The following is a 17,525-nucleotide window of genomic DNA, read 5'->3' as shown; positions in this document are numbered from 1 at the left end:
CAATCCTACTCCATTCTCATTCTTATTCTCATTCTTATTTTCATTTTCATTCTTATTTTCATTATGTCCTCCAACCTCATAACTCGTCTCCAACAATCCTCCCAGGCTCCTCCTCCTCCTCTATTGCGTCGTTCGTTGCCTTCAAACTTCGACTCAAGCAATACAAACATTGCAAATAGCAACTTGAACACTTTAAACCCCAATATATCTCTTCCAACCATCAACATCAGAACCTCGAAGAACTGGGTTCTACCTCCCAGACCTAAGCCCGGAAGAAAACCTTCTTCTCATCACTCTTTGTCAAACAACTCCAATAATGATTCCTCTCACAATTCCAAGAAGCGTAAATCGAGAGACCAAAAATCCAAAAAGGATCCAAAATTCAATTCAAATCACTCACAAAACAGCAAAATCATCTCAAATTCCTCCACAAATTCAAATGCCCCAAACAACAATAACAAAATGGATCCAGTGTCTTTAAACATTGCCCTCAAATCTTTGCTCGAAAATAACGATTTCTCCTCTCAAAACAAACTCAAAAATAATATCATAAATCCAATCACCTCCAATAGTAACAACAATAACTTAAACAATAACTCTTACAATTACAATAACTCCTACAACTATAACTATAACTATAATTACAACTCCTCCTCTCAAACTGCCTCCTACAATTATGATACCTCAATGGAAAACGCTCTCAAACAAGTTAAACAAGAGAACTCACAATTGAAAAATGAACTATCAAAATTAGTAAATGATTTAAAATCTCTAAGACTGCAAGTGTCTACTTCAGATAAAAAAGTTTCATCCCAATCAAATTCATTTTCAAATTCATTTTCAAATAAAAAGTTTGTTAATAGCATCATCAGCAATAACAATAACAATAACAACAATAGCAATAATAATAATAGCGATAACAATATTCTTAATAACAACCAAATCAATAAATGCAACAACAACAACAACAACATCTCAAACACCACTCCCTCCTTCAATTCAATCAACACTCACCACTCTTATGACTCATTTTCCTCAAACTCATACTCATCTCCTTCTAATGATATTCATGAATCAAATGATATCTCTGATCTAAATGACCTACTATTTGAAGGCTCCTCTCCAATAGACTCCCTCGGTAGTTTTGATCAAAATATAATAAGTAGAAAGAGATCCTATTTCGATGACTCGGCTACAACAATATCCTCAACTCCAAGCTTAATCTCCTCTCACTCATTATCCACAACAATAAGCAACATAAGTTCAAATCTTGATGCCCATTTCCATTTTGATACAATCCCTGATTCAATCTCCTACTATAACTACAACAATAAAAATGTCTTTAATTATGAAGAAATTATAACCGGTTTGAAAAAAAATAACTCTTCTTCAAATAACAACTTCTCTAACTCTAACATAACTATTTCTAACAATTCCAATAACAACAACAATAACAACAATAACAACAACAACCTAATGAATAATAATATATTAAATTTAGACATTAATTTGCCCTTTTCCCCAGATTCTCAACTTTTTAACTCTGATAATGATCCTGTAATCTCTAACGATCCTAATGATAAATTTACTAATACATTTAACAACAACAATATTAATAACAATAATATTACCATTTTTAACGATAATTCAACCAATATTCCAAGCAATACTAATACTAATACTAATGCTAATAATAATAACAATAATATTAATAATATTAACTCCAACTCAATTAATGAAGCTACTATTAACTTCGATGAGATCTTTAGTAAACCTATCGATATTCCCCTAGTTACTCCTAGCGATTCGCTACTTGATAATGATGATGATATGCTTGATTTCACTTTCTTTAAGGAAATTGAAAGAGAATCAAATGATTTTATACATGATAAAAAATCAAGTTTTGCTTTTGATTTTACAAAATTTTAATTCTTTTTAATCTCATTATTTCTTTCAATTTTACTATAATTAAAAAGCTCTATTCTTTACATTTTTTTTACTTTTTTTTTACAATAAAATTAATTTATAAAAAGCTAACTAATGATTATTATTTTTTTTTTCCTTATTTCTATTCAAATTTTCTTATATAAAATTTTTTTCCTTGTTAAAAAATTTTCATCTATTTTATCTCTATAACAAAATTTTTACTGCATTTTTAAAATTTGTCTTTTATTATTTACAAGTTTTTACCTCCTATTTTTTCCCTTCTTTCTTTGTTTTATTTACTGGAATCCTTTTAAGACTCATGCTTATGAAATTATAAAAAGTACATTTAATACAGGCTCATTTGATGATTTTTTCCCTCTTCCCTCTTTTTTCTTCTTTTTAACATGTAGATCAAATTGAAACATATTCAACTAATTTCTAAGACTTGTTGCCATAAAAAGACGACTGTTTCTTTTAAGACCCAAATGTTGTCCTCAACAAAGTCTTCCAAGTTATCATCAAATTGTCAAAGTTATTATCAAAGTTCTCATCAAAGTTCTTTTCAAATTGACGATGTGGCTAAAGAAATCTCCTGAAATTTGTCTCAAACACTAGTCATTGCAAACGAATCCACAAGAGAAAACGAATAAACCAATTCCATTTAAGTTACCACAGACTTAATAATCACAAATGAAATAAACAATACTGGAGCTGGAGTTGGTTTCCTCCAGTTATTAGCGATTTGCTCTTGCTTTTACTTTGCACTATGCAGCAATGTCTTTAACATAAATCATTCATCCATTCGCTAGCGATCCCCATGAAAGAAAGATTCAATCGTCAGATTGTTAGATTCGATTTGCCCATTCTCCAATATGCTCCACCAGTCTAATTTTCTTAACAATAGTCATGAAATAGATCCAAACAAGGGATTTCTCAATTGTAAAAATACATTTGCTTATTTTCAGCGTAGGTGGTGGATTTAAAGACCATCTTTGTTTAACTCAAGATTGGAGAGTGAAGATGTCTGTTAAATAATAATCAATCACTCAAATCATCGGGATAATAACTAAATACTCTCTGTTGCCTTGAGAAAGCATCTGCTATTTTAGTTTAGTTCCTGTTTGTAATATTATTGGACTACTTGTCTGACATCAAGAGAAGTTTTGATAATCGAATTAGATCATTGAGTCGGTTGTCGATATAGCAGTGGAAATAGTAAGTAGTTCGATAAATAGCATATTAAATCTTTAGTTTCTCTTAAAATCGATCACAGAGTACTCTGAAAATGAAATTATAATGACCTTCCACTTTATGATTTAGAATTCTACAAGACAGACAAAAGTTCCAAAAAGAAACCATTAATTAGTTATATACAAGCATTTTACATAATCATTAGATGTTAATAAATAAAAAATTAAAAAAAATCAAGTTTAGTTTTCTGGTTTTTCATTAGAAGATGAATCAGAGCTTTGGTTGTTTTGATACAATTTACCAAATATTTCAAAGGTTCTCTTTGATGTGCTTTCAGTCAATTCAACTAATTCTTCAGCAGAAACATCTTCACCACCTTGAGATTTGGCAACGAGTTCTCTTAATTTTTCAATTTTTTCGTTTATTTCCTTGGTGTCTTCTTCTGAGATCTTTTCAGAGTATTCAGATAAAGATTTTTCAGTCTTAGCACAGAAATCTTCAGCTTTGTAGGCAGCTTCTACAACTAATTTTCTAGCATTATCGGCTTCTTTGAATTTTTCAGCGTCTTTAACCATCTTTTCAATTTCGGAATCAGATAAACCGGAAGCACCAGAAACAGTGATAGCAGCATCCTTGTTGGTCAATTTGTCCTTGGCAGAAACATTAATGATACCATCAGCATCGATATCAAAGGTGACTTCAATTTGAGGAACACCCTTTTCAGCTGGTGGAATACCACCAAGGGTAAAGTTACCGATTAATTTGTTGTCACGAACCAATTCTCTTTCACCTTGGAAGACTCTGATCTCAACAGAAGTTTGACCAGAGGCAGCAGTTGAAAAAACTTGAGATTTCTTGGTTGGGATGGTAGTGTTTCTTGGAATCAATCTTGTGAAAACACCACCCAAGGTTTCAATACCTAACGATAATGGAGTAACATCTAATAATAAAACATCGGTAACTTCACCGGCCAAGACAGCACCTTGAATGGCAGCACCCATAGCAACGGCTTCATCTGGGTTAACGGCCTTTGATGGTTCCTTACCATCAAAGATTTTTTTGACGGTAGAAACAACTTTGGGCATTCTTGTCATACCACCAACTAATAAGACTTCAGAGATATCACTGGTAGATAAGTTGGCATCCTTAAGAGCCTTTTTGACTGGGTCAATAGTCTTTTTGATTAATGGTTCAACGAGAGTTTCAAATTTAGATCTTGTAATTTTCATGTCAATATGTTTTGGACCGGAGGCGTCAGCAGTAATAAAAGGCAAGTTGATATCAGTTGAGATGGTAGAAGACAATTCAACTTTGGCTTTTTCAGCGGCTTCTCTGATTCTTTGAATGGCAACTCTGTTATCACTTAAATCAATGCCACTTTTGGTTTTGAACTCTTTGACAATGTATCTGACCAATTCGATATCGAAATCTTCACCACCCAAGTGAGTATCACCGTTGGTAGATTTGACTTCAAAGACACCATTGTCAATATCTAAAATGGAGATATCAAAGGTACCACCACCCAAATCGAAAACGGCAACAACCTTTTCTGCGTTAGTTTTATCTAAACCATAGGCCAAGGCAGCAGCAGTTGGCTCATTAACAACTCTTAAGACGTCTAAACCGACAATTTGACCAGCATCTTTTGTGGCTTGCCTTTGAGCGTCATTGAAATAAGCAGGAACAGTAACAACAGCCTTTTTGATGGTTTTACCTAAAGCGCCTTCAGCGGTTTCTTTCATTTTGTTTAAAACAAAACCACCAATTTGAGCTGGAGAATACTGTTTGTTTTCAACAACAAGGCATGCATCACCATTGGCGGCCTTACCAATTGTGAAAGGGACTTGTTTTATATCTTTTTGGACTTCTGGATCATCGAATCTTCTACCAATAAGACGTTTTGTGGCATATAAGGTGTTTGTTGGGTTGACAACAGCTTGACGTTTGGCTGGAATACCAACTAATCTTTCGTTGTCATCAGTGAAGGCAACAACAGAGGGAGTTGTTCTGGCACCTTCAGCGTTTTCTAAGATTTTGGCAACTTTACCTTCCATGACGGCAACAGCAGAGTTGGTGGTACCTAAATCGATACCAATGATGGTACCAGAGGCTTTGGTACCATTGTATCTTCTTAAGGTTGGGAGTTTCTATAGGGAAGAAGAGTTAGTACTGTAATTCTAAAACAAAATAATATAATATAATATACTATAAAGACAAACGAATTGAGCAAACAAAGGACTCCTCGAATGTAAAGAAAATATGGGTCGCATACAGATAAATTTTTGACAAGATTTCTTCTAGCAGTATACATTGTAAATAGACAGTGAATATGGGATATATATACGACAAGAACTTATTATATACAAGTTTAAGGGATAAAAAGTTGGAGAACAGATTGCACTTATCAGGTCGAAGAGCAAAAACACTAATATATATGGCAGAGTGAAGAGAAGATGGAAAATGAAAATTGAGATTGATGATGCTGGAAAAATTTTCAACTGTGCACGTGATCGAGTATACTCTGTGGGAAGGCGTTCTAGAAGATTCCTGTCCGGCCGGGCCCCCTGCCGGAAACGAGTGCGGAAATGAGCGGGACTGGAGACAGACAGTGCTGAGGTAAGCACGCTAGAAATGTGTTAAGCTGCTTAGACACGTGCAAAAACGTAGGCAGGCGTTAGGATGCTGCGCTTGGCAGCTGCTATATTACACCACCGATATGGTACATTACATATACTACACAGCGACTCTCAAGCTGCTGTTTCTGGAGGAGCTGCTTCGAGCTCCAGCAGGAAGACTGGTTCTCGAGAGGCTTCTGAGGACAGAAAGCTCGCCGCTAGGAGCAGGGGTTGTTCTCCGGCGCAGGATCCCTGGAATGAGGTCTCTTCTGGCCTGGTGTGGAAGAGAGGGCGTGGAGGACGACACCGAGATGAGCGACGCTGGATATCTTTTGAAACGCAGATGCTGTTCCTCTTCGTCAGCGATGGAGTTTGCAGCAGAGCTCACTATTGAGTTGGAATTTGACTGGGAGTGCGAGCTGATGGTTTCAAACGCATTTTGCGACTGTGCCAACTTGTTCTGGTAGATTCGCAGTGGGGACAACGGTTGGATTTGAATTGGTTCTCGGATAATCGTCTTGATCTCTCGATCTTTGCCCTTTTTCATGTTCTTACCACTGTTGCTGCTGTTATTCCTGGACCCATTACCAGAGCTGGAGTGGTACGAAGTAATTGATAGTTCTTCATCAGATATAAATATTCCATGTATCAAATCTGTAGTTGAAATCGATTTGATTTCAATCTCCGACTCAAACGATTCTCCTCCCTTCAAATATTTCTCAAATGACGAATCATTTTCAATCTTGTCCAAATTAGTCAATAATGATATCTTGGATCGAGTTTTAATCTTAAACGATGAACTGCTGCTATTGCGACTAGTATTAAGCGATTCATTAGTTCTCACTACCTCTCTGTTTTTTCTTGTTGCAACTAACATCTGCGTCAACGACTTATTCTGCTTATTTATCTCTTTAATCAACTGTCTATCTCTATACTCTCTCACTTTTTCTTGCTCTGCATCTTCTGATTCTTTTTTTCTTTCTAGATTAAGAACTTTTAAATAATTATCCTTAACATCAAAGTTAAACAAACTCTGTGTTTTAATCGGTTTTTTGTTAAAATTATGATAATTGATTTCCTCCACTCCAAGAAATTCTTCATTGCCATTGCCATTGCCATTATCATTATTATCATTATTATCAATTTCGCTTGCTTTTTCTTTCTTGACTGAAACATCATCCCCATCTCTATTTCTATTTCTATTTCTATTTCGGCTCATTTCGTTTATCAACTCCAATTTCTCTTTACTCATATGAGACCTTAACTTCTTGCGTTGATGCTTCTTTTCGACCAAACCATCTCTACTAATTTCTTCATCTCCTTTTTTATCTCTTCCTTCATTTGCTAAATTATTATCAAGTTTCAATGAATTATTTAATCTCCATTTGATTCTTTCATTAATCACTTTCCTTAAATATTCATTCCACATCTCATAATCTTTCTCGGATAATTCACTTTCAGAACTACCTCTCTTAATATCCTCATTTTTTTCCTTTTTATCTCTTCCAATTATCAATCCCAGTTGATCCGTCACTCTTGCTAGTTTGGACTTTCCATCAACTGCTTCTCTTGGTATATACCCTTGAATACTTTTCTCTCTCCCAACTTGCTCTGCTTTTTTATTTTCTTTATTTTTATCATCTTCTTTATTTACTATTATAATATTTTCACTCTTGGTTGCTTTTGATAAATCATCCGCCTTTAATTCATCTTTCTTATTCAACTCACTCAATATCTCATCAGTAAGCTCTCGGTTTCTCGTATTATATTTATCACTGTTTCTATCACTATTCTTATCAATTTCTTTATCTTTATCTTTATTTTTACTATTAATATCGCTATCGACACTCTTCTTCTTGTCTTTATCACCTAATTCCTGACTGGTTTTCACAGCAGAAACTCCCTTTGTATCTTCAAGCAGCTTTTGGTGACTAAGAGTAATTGGTGATAACAACCTCGAATTTTTACCAGTAACATGAGAAACAGAGATAAAACCCGGAGCTGAAATTAACGAAGAATTGGTGCTATCAGTATTCATTGTATCTAATAACATATTATTAGTAGGTGTCAAATTGGGATTTATTAACGCTATGGGAGAAATCGGCCCCTTTATAGTTAAATTAGAATCCTCTATATTGTCGTTATTAAGTATAGCTTTGGGTTTTTTATATTTATTCTCATTGTTTTCATTATTACCACCATCAACATTCTTATTCTCATTTTCATTCCCATTCTTGTTATCATTGACACTCCTATCATTATTTGTATCTTTGGTGGTGTTAAATGAATCAACTTTTCGATGCACCTTTTCATTTGTATAACTTGTTGCAGCATTTTGCACTGGGGTTATAAAGGCCTTATCTAATGATTGATCAAAGGATCTTTTAATAGATTTATCAAATGAAGTTTCAAATGACTTGTCCATAGACTTATCACCAACTTCATTTGATTTGTTCTTTTTCAATGTCTGTTGAGAGTTTTTTTCAATAATTCTCAAGTTTTCCAAATTAGATGTTCGATCCTGAGAATTGTTATCTGATATATCCTCATCATCTCCACCTTCAATATTAGTAGATCTCTTTTTACTTTTCTCTGTATCTTTCAAATTACCGTCGGACAATAAATCATCTGTCTCAATTTGTGATTCTTGTTTTTGAACTTTTCTTAATTTTCGATCAATTCCCTCTATTTTTTGATCATCTTGATAACTCGTATTATACCAACTACTTGCCTTTATACTATTTTTTCTGCTCATATCGGGTGTTATTAATAATATGTTTTTATTTTCATCAAAATCAGTGTATTTAATTTGTGATTTGAGTTTGGGAGATACTTTAAATAGCTGCAAATAAATATTTTTCTTGGAGGGCTTTTCGTTTTCACTAATACTTATATTCGAATTAGAATTATCTTTGGCATTAAGGTTGTAATATTTTCTTCGGCTTTTACGATCTAATCCATAATAGTAAGTTAAATCATCTTGATTCAAATCATATCCAAACTTTAGTAAATATTTTGGTAATGCATTATTCATAACAATAGAATTGGTCGTTTTTAATGAATTTTTATCATCGTCATCACCAAATATCTCATTTATTTTATGGTATAATGCTTCTTTACTTTCAAAATTCGGTTTTATTAACGGATCAATGTTATTGGTTTTTTTAAATATAACAAACTTATTTCCATCTGTTTTTAATAAAACAGATTTTTTCCTATAAAGAACGGATTCTGCTGGAGTATTTCTTAAATACAGATTAACATAATTTTGATGAAAATGCTGTTTTTTTGAAGGATTTTTTGTTGTTCTTGATAATGATGATTTTCTTTTGACCGGGAAAAAAAACCATTTTTTACTCTTTTGTTGATTAATCATTGAAGAATCACTATCTTTGCTTTCGGTATTTTTATTTTTATTGTTATTGATGTTGTTATTACTAATATCTTTAGAATTATCATCGTTGTTTCCATTTTCAAAACTTAGATTTCTTGAATATACTGCAGTATTAGAAATTTCTGAGTTTTGATTTTCTCTTTTAAGATTAATATCCAAATAATTACCACTGGCTCTTCTATAAGCCGAGTTGACCCTGTTAAGTCTTGAATCTTGAGAGTATACCGAACTTTTTCTTGATAAGTTTGTGGAATATTTATCAGATTTATTTTTAGATGGTTTGTTTTTTTTTGTTTTAACTTTATTTTTGCTATTGAAGCTGTCATGATTAAGTTTTTTATGAAATTTAAACCTCCTAGTAAGGGATTTTCTATAGGATTTTTTGGGTTCATTTTTATTTTGTAAAGGGGAGTTTGTCACAAATAAGACATTTTGATCTTTATTATCACTTTTGTTGACTTTTTTGGAATCGGTATCAGGTTTTGTTGGAATATTGTAATTTCGAATAATGTCATTTGAAATTTTGGGACGAACAGAAGCAGAAAAAGAAGAGTTTGTGATTGTATCAGGAGTATTTCTTTTTGATTTTGATTGATGTTGAGTTGAATGTAAGGATTTGATTGATTTTTGAACTTTTTTGTTATTATCGATTGGAGCCAAAATGTGAGAATCATTGGAACCATTCAGATTGCTTTTAGGTGTCTTTATATCTTTGGATTTGTGACTAATTGTATCTTCATTTTCTTCGTACAACTTAGATTCTTTAGAAAATTTATGATTTAGTTCAGTTGGCGTTATATTAAGGGTATTTAAGATTGAAGGAGTAGGATCAGGATATATTTCAGGAATTGATTTTGTTGTATTGGAGCTATTGAAGGGTAGTGGGCCCTGCATATGATTAATATTGTTATTATAGCTATTGATATTAGTATTGTAGTTATTGATATTAGTATTAATATTGTTGGTGGTGGTGTTGAAATGGGTATTATTACCATCAGCATTATCATTAATATTATTTCTCTGGCTTAGATGATTTGGGACAGAATCAGCATTTTTTGGTGCTAGGATATTTGTGCTTGTTATATGCGCGTTGTTTGGTTGATGCAAAATTTGGCTCATTATGGTACAGCTAGATTAAATGGAAAGAGAAAAAAACCAGATTTGACTTGAATATAATAAACTAGAAAATCTTTTTGTTTTGCAATAGAAAACAAGAAGTATAAATCTACTTTTTTAAATAATAGAACAGTTTTATGAGAATAAAATGGTTTTATGGGAATAGCCAGAAAAATAGATAATAATGAGTGGAAAATAATGAGTGGAAAATAATTAGGTTGCCAATTTCAGAAGTGTATTAAAAGCAATAGAACTTGACCAGATCGTCCATCGATCTAGACTAATTGAGATGGTTAATTACTACACCATTTCCATATTTTTGCATTTGTAGACACAAAAAAGATAGTGAAATGAGAACCAGAGGCAGATCGTTTAATAAGCCGCCCCAATTAGGAAACTTGTAAATAGAGCGCCTTCTTTGATACCAACAGCACACCTCTGCAGAAATTATGCAGTTCTCATGCATGCCCCACTGGAGCAGATCACTTGAGAAAATCATTGGCGTTACCACCATTGCGGTAAGTTTCTTCTGCACATGTAAATACATGATATTACGCACTATGCGCGTAGTTGATCACGTGCGCTTTATAATATTTTTCAAACTCTAATTATGGCTTGGAGTCGATTGGGTTTTATTTGATAGTGGTTTGTAGAAGTGGATATATTAGGATCTTATTATTCAATGGACATATATTGTTTTCTATATGGATATATAATCAATACAAGATAGTTTTCATTTTATTTTTTGGTGGGCGTAATTACATTCTATATATCTCCAGACACTGTTTCTTTTCTTTGTTCTTCACTAACTCACGATGAGCTCCAAAGATGGTGATTTGATTAACCAAGCTGAAAATAAAGCTGCCAAAAAAAACTTCAAAAACAATTCTAAAAGAAAAAGTCATGTTGCCGGTGCAGAAATTCCTAATATAATCGATAGGCAATCGATATTGGGCTTGAAATGGATTGGTTTGTTTGAAGAAGAAGTATCATTTAAATTTTTTCATTTTGAGAAGGCAATGCTCAATTTAATTAAACAGCCAAATATTAATTCTACAGTTATACTCAGAGCAGATATTTTGAAAGAAAATAAGTATTTATATCAGTTTCATAATAAGAGAAATGACTTGTCAGTCTCTCCGATTACGGTTAACAAATACATCAGTGATAAAATAAATGAAAAGCCCAAAATTCCGTTAAATTTTAATAATAATAATAATAATAATAATGATAATGATAATGATAACTGCAGTGATAATGGGATTTTGATTAAAAACTTGGACGATTTAGAGATCAAGCAAGTGCCATTAAGTCTTGATTTTAAGCCATTATATCAAATAGTGCGAAGAATTATACCTAGAAACCCATTTAAAGACTGTATAATAAACCAGACGTGTTTAATGTTGATTTTGGATGATTCAAAAGAATTTGATCAGTCTTTATTAATTGTTTACATTCCCCATATTGACAATAAATTAGATTGTCCATTTTATTTGCCGGCGGTTAATGCGATTGGAATATTATATCACCATGGTAAATTATCTATTCATTATTTACCATTTGATTATTTAAATGAAAACGGGCTATCAATTAAAGAGGTGAAAGAGTTATTACCTGTAGATAGACCAATTAGGACTGCTTATAGACTTTTGCAGACTGCTAAAAAGCATTCAAATGGGGTTATGAACGGGTATCAAAAGAGAGTTACACATGATTTAATTGTTCCCAAAGTGTTATTTGAAAATAGATATATTGCATTGAAAAAAAAGTATTCCAAGTATTTGGTTGATAATTGGGCTGAATCAACCAATCCATTGAAACATGTGTTTGAGGATATATCAATTGCAGCATTTTTGATTGAATTTTGGAGCAAGATTTATAAAAACAAACAGGAGTTTGAGTTTCGAGATTTGGGATGTGGAAATGGGATATTGGTGTATATTTTGTTGATGGAAGGGTATAAAGGAGTCGGAATTGATGCAAGAAAGAGGAAATCGTGGAAATTGTTTCCAGAAAAAATCCAGGATAAGTTGAAAGAGAAAATCATAATACCAAGTGTTTTGTTGCGACCTGATCCAAATATCATGAAAATCAGGCCTGATTTGAAGGATAATGGCAAAACGTTTCAAGTACCAATCAGATCAAATGAGTTGATTAATAATTCATTGTTATCATCGTCATCACCATTGTTACCATTTGAGAATAACAATAATGGTGATGATGGTTATAATAGCGGGGTGCCACTTTATGCATGCTATTCATCAAAGTATTTATTAGAATCATCATATGTTGAAACATGTGAATATTCCAAAAACACATTTATTATTGGAAACCATTCGGATGAGTTGTCATGCTGGATACCATTGTTAGGGTATCCATTTATTGTGATACCATGTTGTTCATATAATTTATCTGGAGTGCGTGTAAGATTTCAGCCATCCTCATTTTCGATTAAAAACAGTAACAAAAACAGTAACAAAAACAGTGATAGTATTGTTCATAGTAATAAGATAAAGAATCAATATGGTGAAAACCATTCAGTCAATTTCAATAAATTTACCAACTCGTCCTCATCGACATATTCGGGATTGGTGGAACATATCGAGTACTTATCTAGATCAATTGGATGGAAGATAGAAAAAGAGATTTTAAGGATACCCAGTACAAAGAATTGTGCAATTATCGGAACGGAAAAATTCAAAGTGGAAGAAATTAAAAAGTATCAAGTTGACGTAAAGAGTATATATGAGATTTTGATGATGGAAGGTGGAGCAGATGGTTGGGTATTTAGTGCATTGAATCTTATAAAGTCTGGAACTAGAAATCATTAATCAAATAAGGGTAGTTATTAAAAAGTTGGCTATTGATTTTTATCTTTTATTTTTTGAGATATATTTTTTAAGATATTTTTTTAAATATGTTTCTCCAATAAACAAATAGCTTTGAATTGAAAAATTTATTTACACATCAAAATATACAAAAGTTCTATTTTATTTATGGCAGGTAGAGTACTGAGGATAATGAACGATAAACAGGCATAAGAATTAAGAAAATTGAAAATTACGAACTACGAACAAGCAGACGATCGAACTCATGCGGAATACAAACTACGACAGTTGGATGTTTGTGCTTTTGCGTTTCCTGTTTTAAACGCGAAGACTAATGAGCGCTGCGGAGATAAATTGCTTTTGGAAGTGCGGATATTGCAAGGGAGATGTCGAAAAGGAGATTACGAGGGTGTGCAAAAACAGTAAAAAGACCTGGAACGGACAGTGGCAATATGCTGTAAAGCGAGGACGCCGGCTGACCAATCAAACTGTGCTGCTGTACCGCATATGTAACTATGTTAACGAATTGCACGTAAATCACGCAAAGGCAGTCGAGGTGCAGAAGACAAGTGTACTCGCCTGCCCGATCGAGCTCATGTTGCCGCAACAACAACGCCAGGTTGCGCACGGCGTGCACGTCTGCACGCCGTGGGCCTGACAACATGACGCGCTAGCGGATGTGCAGCAACGGGTGGTGTAATTCCTGTACCGAACACATACTCGCTTTGTTTCTCAAATTTTCATCATGCACTTGTTTCTGCCGCTAGTTTGGAGCAGAAATCTTATTTATACTCTTCGTTGCAATCCACTTGGAATATCTTTTCTCTCGCTTCTTCTGCTCACCCATCTTCTTTCTGTTCAGTTCCAGACTTGTTTTGCATCTTCGTGTCCGTCGTCGTCTCCCTCGTCCTCTTTTTCCTTTTTTTCTCCTGCTTTTGCTTCCTGTCTCCGGCCCAGAGCAACCTCCTGCCAACCGCCGCCAGTTCCCTCTCGCTTTCCTCGTCCCATCTATAATTTTTCTGCATTAAACCATGCCTGCTCACCCAATTGCTTCTCAGACTCAAGCTCCCCTTCAGCATCCAGCCATGAATCTTCCTGTCAACATCAGCTCCTCTTCTTTTCCTCCTAAGGACAGTGCCCTCTCTGCTGCTGCTGCTGCTCCCTCCTCCGGCTACTCTGCCTTTTACCAAAACTACCACTCCTACGCTCCCCCAGCTTCAGCTCTAAGTACTGTCAATGCAGGTCTGGGTGATCCTAAATCTTCAGCTGCTCTAACAGCAAATAGCAGCCCAACTGAAAATATCGTCAACACCACTATCAATCTGTCCAATGACCCTGCTGTGTTGCAGCAAAAGGGCTACTACACTAACTACAACCAACAATACAACACCCAGTACTACTCTTCCACTGCTTGTCCCTACCAGTCTCAGTCTCAGTCCCAGCTCCAGCCCCAACCTCAACAATTCCAGCAAAAGCCTTTATCAACGGCTGAAACCTCCTCTCAATTGACTCAACAAGATTCTGGTCAATTGCAGCCCCCTCCATCTCAAAATTACCAAAACCATTCACAACCACTATCCCAGCCGCAACCACAACCACAGTCACAATTCCAACCCTCCAATCCCCAGCCTTTAAACTCTTCAAACCAGTCAATCAGCAACAGTAATAACAACAGTTACCCTCAAAGAACATCATCCACCCAATCTTCAAATCCAATTTTCGTTGGTTCTCAAACCAATTCGCCTACCTCTATTGTCGGTAATGCCAATACCAATGCCACTGCCATTGCCACTGCCACTACCACTGCCACTACCACTGTTTCTCCTCATTCAAAATTATCAAATACTGTTCAAAATCAAAATGATGTTCAAAATCAAAATCAAAATCAAAATCAATCTAAAAAAAATAAAATTAAACTGATCAAGAAAAACACTACAAACGGTAGCAATAGTAAAACACCAAATGATAACCCCAATTCTGAGACTTCATTCGACTCTGCTCCTTACAATTTCTATAATAATGCATACAATCCTTCTTATGATGCAAATGGCCAGTTGGTTCCTGTGGGAAACAATCCCCCTCCACCTCCTGATTATCGATACCCTTATTTCTACTCTCTACCTGGCGTCTCCTTTCCTACTGGCATACCTCCACCTCCTGCAAATGGTTTATCAGCTACCACTGGCCAAATTCAACCTGCTGGCATAAGACCAAGAGTGACAACCACAATGTGGGAAGATGAAAAGACTCTTTGCTATCAGGTCGATGCTAATGGCGTATCTGTTGTGAGAAGAGCTGACACTAACATGATAAATGGTACAAAATTATTAAATGTGGCGCAAATGACTAGAGGAAGAAGAGATGGAATTTTAAAATCTGAAAAAATTAGACATGTTGTGAAAATCGGCTCAATGCACTTGAAAGGTGTTTGGATTCCCTTTGAGAGAGCTTTGGCAATGGCCCAAAGAGAAGGGATTATTGACTTATTATACCCATTATTTGTTCGAGATATTAAAAAAATTGTTCAGGGCTCGGCAACTGATGGTCCAGGCTCTTACTATCCAATTGCATACGCTGCTCCTCCTCTAATGAATAGCCCACTCGCCCCTTTACCACCAATGATGAACGCTAGTAATAATTCTTCGAATAACAATAACAATAACAACAATAAAAATAACTTGGATAATATCACTGGAGAAAGAAAAAATCTAATTGAAAACAAAAGTACAAACTCCAACTCTCCTCGAGTAAATTCTACAGAACCCGAATCTGCTGAAAGCCCAGAATGCACCATTACAAGTCAAGCTCACGAACCCTTCCCACCAGGCTATCAAACAGGGCTTCCAGGACTCCCATTACCAGCACCATCACTGGCAGCACCTCCACCGCCTCATCAACAATTTCATCCCTTTTACACTCTGCACTATCCGTACTATGGAGGATATCCACCATACGGTTACTACCAACCTCCTCCTCCTCCACCTGCACAATCATATGGAAATAGCTATTACAACACTTATAATTCTACAAATAATTTCAGTGATGTGAGTCGAGATCCCAACTCTGATTTAAGATCTAATTCAAATACTATTCTTGAAAATTCCAGTAACTCTAGTCCAAATAGTAACCTTAACCAATCGTCCGTTTCCAGTAATAACTCATATGATCCCTACACTCATAAGAAGTTGGATTCCAAGTAAAATATAAATATTGAATTTTTTTTTCACTAAAATGCTTAAGAATATTTAAATAATGATTAATTAAGGCTTAAGTAATGCTTAAATAATGATTAGTTAAATGCGTTGGATAATTCTAAATATTTTTTTTTCCCAAACTAGTCATTGGTATGAGAAAATTATCAAAACTCTGGTATTTCTATTCAATACATAATTTTTTTGCTATCAAGACCTAAGCTGTTTATGTTCATGCTTTTTACTTTTTCACTTCTATTCTCCAGATACAGCTGCCGTTGGTTGTCCATAGTTTTTATAGCTTGTTGACACTTTGATAAGCGCAAGCAGACCCTACATTCATTTATTCCACGTACAGTTTACATATATTTCACACATCTCACATATCTCACATATATTTCGACATGATAGCCCAGTCGCATTTACTTTTACACTTACATGCTCCCCGATGTTCTGAACCACATATCGACATCTGCCGACTTTACATCCTGCTCGCTTCCGTAGCCTGTTCGCGTGCAATAGATGGCCGCCCGGCATAAGGTAGCAAAGCAACCCGCAGACGGTGTGCAATAGCTCCGCGTCAGCGTATGCATGCGTGCAACCACCTACAAAGGCATATGCACGCAAACCGGCTGTGTGGAGAAATGGCATTTGCCACACCGGCTTTTCAGGACACTTGCTGATATCCGGTAAGCACATGTGTATAAACCTGTCAAATCCAGACGTCACATCTCAAATAACAATTCTGTCGGATTTCGGAACAAGACTGGACTATCATGTGACCACATCTCTCCTCCCAACGATGATTGGAGAAAAATAATGCATCCTAATCTCAGAGATTACATTTGCAATGATCAAAGATGGTTCTCTATAAATTACAGTCACACTCTCAGATTTCATCTCTCCATTATTGTTTGGCAGCAATTATGAGATTTTAATCAAGAGAATAGAATCAATAGAATAGAATCAATAGAATAGAATCAATAGAATCAACAATTAGAAATTCGATTTTTTAGTATTTCTATGTTTTTCATTAGAATAATAAGGCAGTAACAAGAGCAGAATAATGGTGGTCAAATTAATAGGAAAATCTAGAACTGTATTATCTGTGAATACAAGATATTTTTCTTCTCTATCTCGCACAGTTCATAATCAATATAATTTTTATAATCTAGTGGTTGAAGCCTCATCGATAATAGAAGAAAATAAAATTAGACTTGAAGCAGAGAAACAAAAGGAAAAACCAACAATAGAAAAAATTGAA

At 34.6% G+C, this 17,525-nt stretch overlaps 6 protein-coding genes across 6 annotated transcripts; 3 read left to right on the top strand and 3 right to left on the bottom strand.

Moving 5' to 3' along the window:
• Positions 1 to 63: 63 nt before the first annotated feature.
• On the top strand, positions 64 to 1,929 carry ASCRUDRAFT_71294 (uncharacterized protein; the record flags this gene model as incomplete). Its single annotated transcript, XM_020191916.1, has 1 exon — positions 64 to 1,929. The coding sequence occupies one exon, from the start codon at positions 64 to 66 to the stop codon at positions 1,927 to 1,929; it is 1,866 nt and encodes a 621-aa protein (XP_020046092.1).
• A 1,427-nt stretch (positions 1,930 to 3,356) lies between these two features.
• On the bottom strand, positions 3,357 to 5,428 carry ASCRUDRAFT_81691 (Hsp70 family protein; the record flags this gene model as incomplete). Its single annotated transcript, XM_020194647.1, has 2 exons — positions 3,357 to 5,264; positions 5,390 to 5,428. 2 exons carry the CDS (start codon positions 5,426 to 5,428, stop codon positions 3,357 to 3,359), a joined length of 1,947 nt encoding a protein of 648 aa, XP_020046091.1.
• A 363-nt stretch (positions 5,429 to 5,791) lies between these two features.
• On the bottom strand, positions 5,792 to 10,433 carry ASCRUDRAFT_76751 (uncharacterized protein). Its single transcript, XM_020193599.1, has one exon. It carries the CDS (start codon positions 10,243 to 10,245, stop codon positions 5,851 to 5,853), a length of 4,395 nt encoding a protein of 1,464 aa, XP_020046090.1. The 5' UTR covers positions 10,246 to 10,433; the 3' UTR covers positions 5,792 to 5,850.
• A 504-nt stretch (positions 10,434 to 10,937) lies between these two features.
• On the top strand, positions 10,938 to 13,103 carry TRM44 (tRNA (uracil) methyltransferase). The gene is made up of 4 exons (XM_020191068.1): positions 10,938 to 11,335; positions 11,408 to 12,418; positions 12,476 to 12,702; positions 12,784 to 13,103. The coding sequence occupies exons 1-4, from the start codon at positions 11,058 to 11,060 to the stop codon at positions 13,071 to 13,073; spliced, it is 1,806 nt and encodes a 601-aa protein (XP_020046089.1). The 5' UTR covers positions 10,938 to 11,057; the 3' UTR covers positions 13,074 to 13,103.
• A 641-nt stretch (positions 13,104 to 13,744) lies between these two features.
• Positions 13,745 to 16,435, top strand: ASCRUDRAFT_106922 (KilA-N domain-containing protein). Its single transcript, XM_020188661.1, has one exon. The coding sequence runs from the start codon at positions 14,102 to 14,104 to the stop codon at positions 16,268 to 16,270; it is 2,169 nt and encodes a 722-aa protein (XP_020046088.1). The 5' UTR covers positions 13,745 to 14,101; the 3' UTR covers positions 16,271 to 16,435.
• ASCRUDRAFT_106923 (uncharacterized protein) lies at positions 16,436 to 17,079 on the bottom strand. Its single transcript, XM_020188662.1, has one exon. It carries the CDS (start codon positions 16,958 to 16,960, stop codon positions 16,601 to 16,603), a length of 360 nt encoding a protein of 119 aa, XP_020046087.1. The 5' UTR covers positions 16,961 to 17,079; the 3' UTR covers positions 16,436 to 16,600.
• Positions 17,080 to 17,525: the final 446 nt, after the last annotated feature.

Source organism: Ascoidea rubescens (assembly GCF_001661345.1).
Source record: "Ascoidea rubescens DSM 1968 unplaced genomic scaffold ASCRUscaffold_10, whole genome shotgun sequence".
Taxonomy (NCBI): domain Eukaryota; kingdom Fungi; phylum Ascomycota; class Saccharomycetes; order Ascoideales; family Ascoideaceae; genus Ascoidea; species Ascoidea rubescens.
The sequence above is the reverse complement of the archived record's forward strand: the minus strand, read 5'-3'. Positions and strand labels throughout refer to the sequence as shown.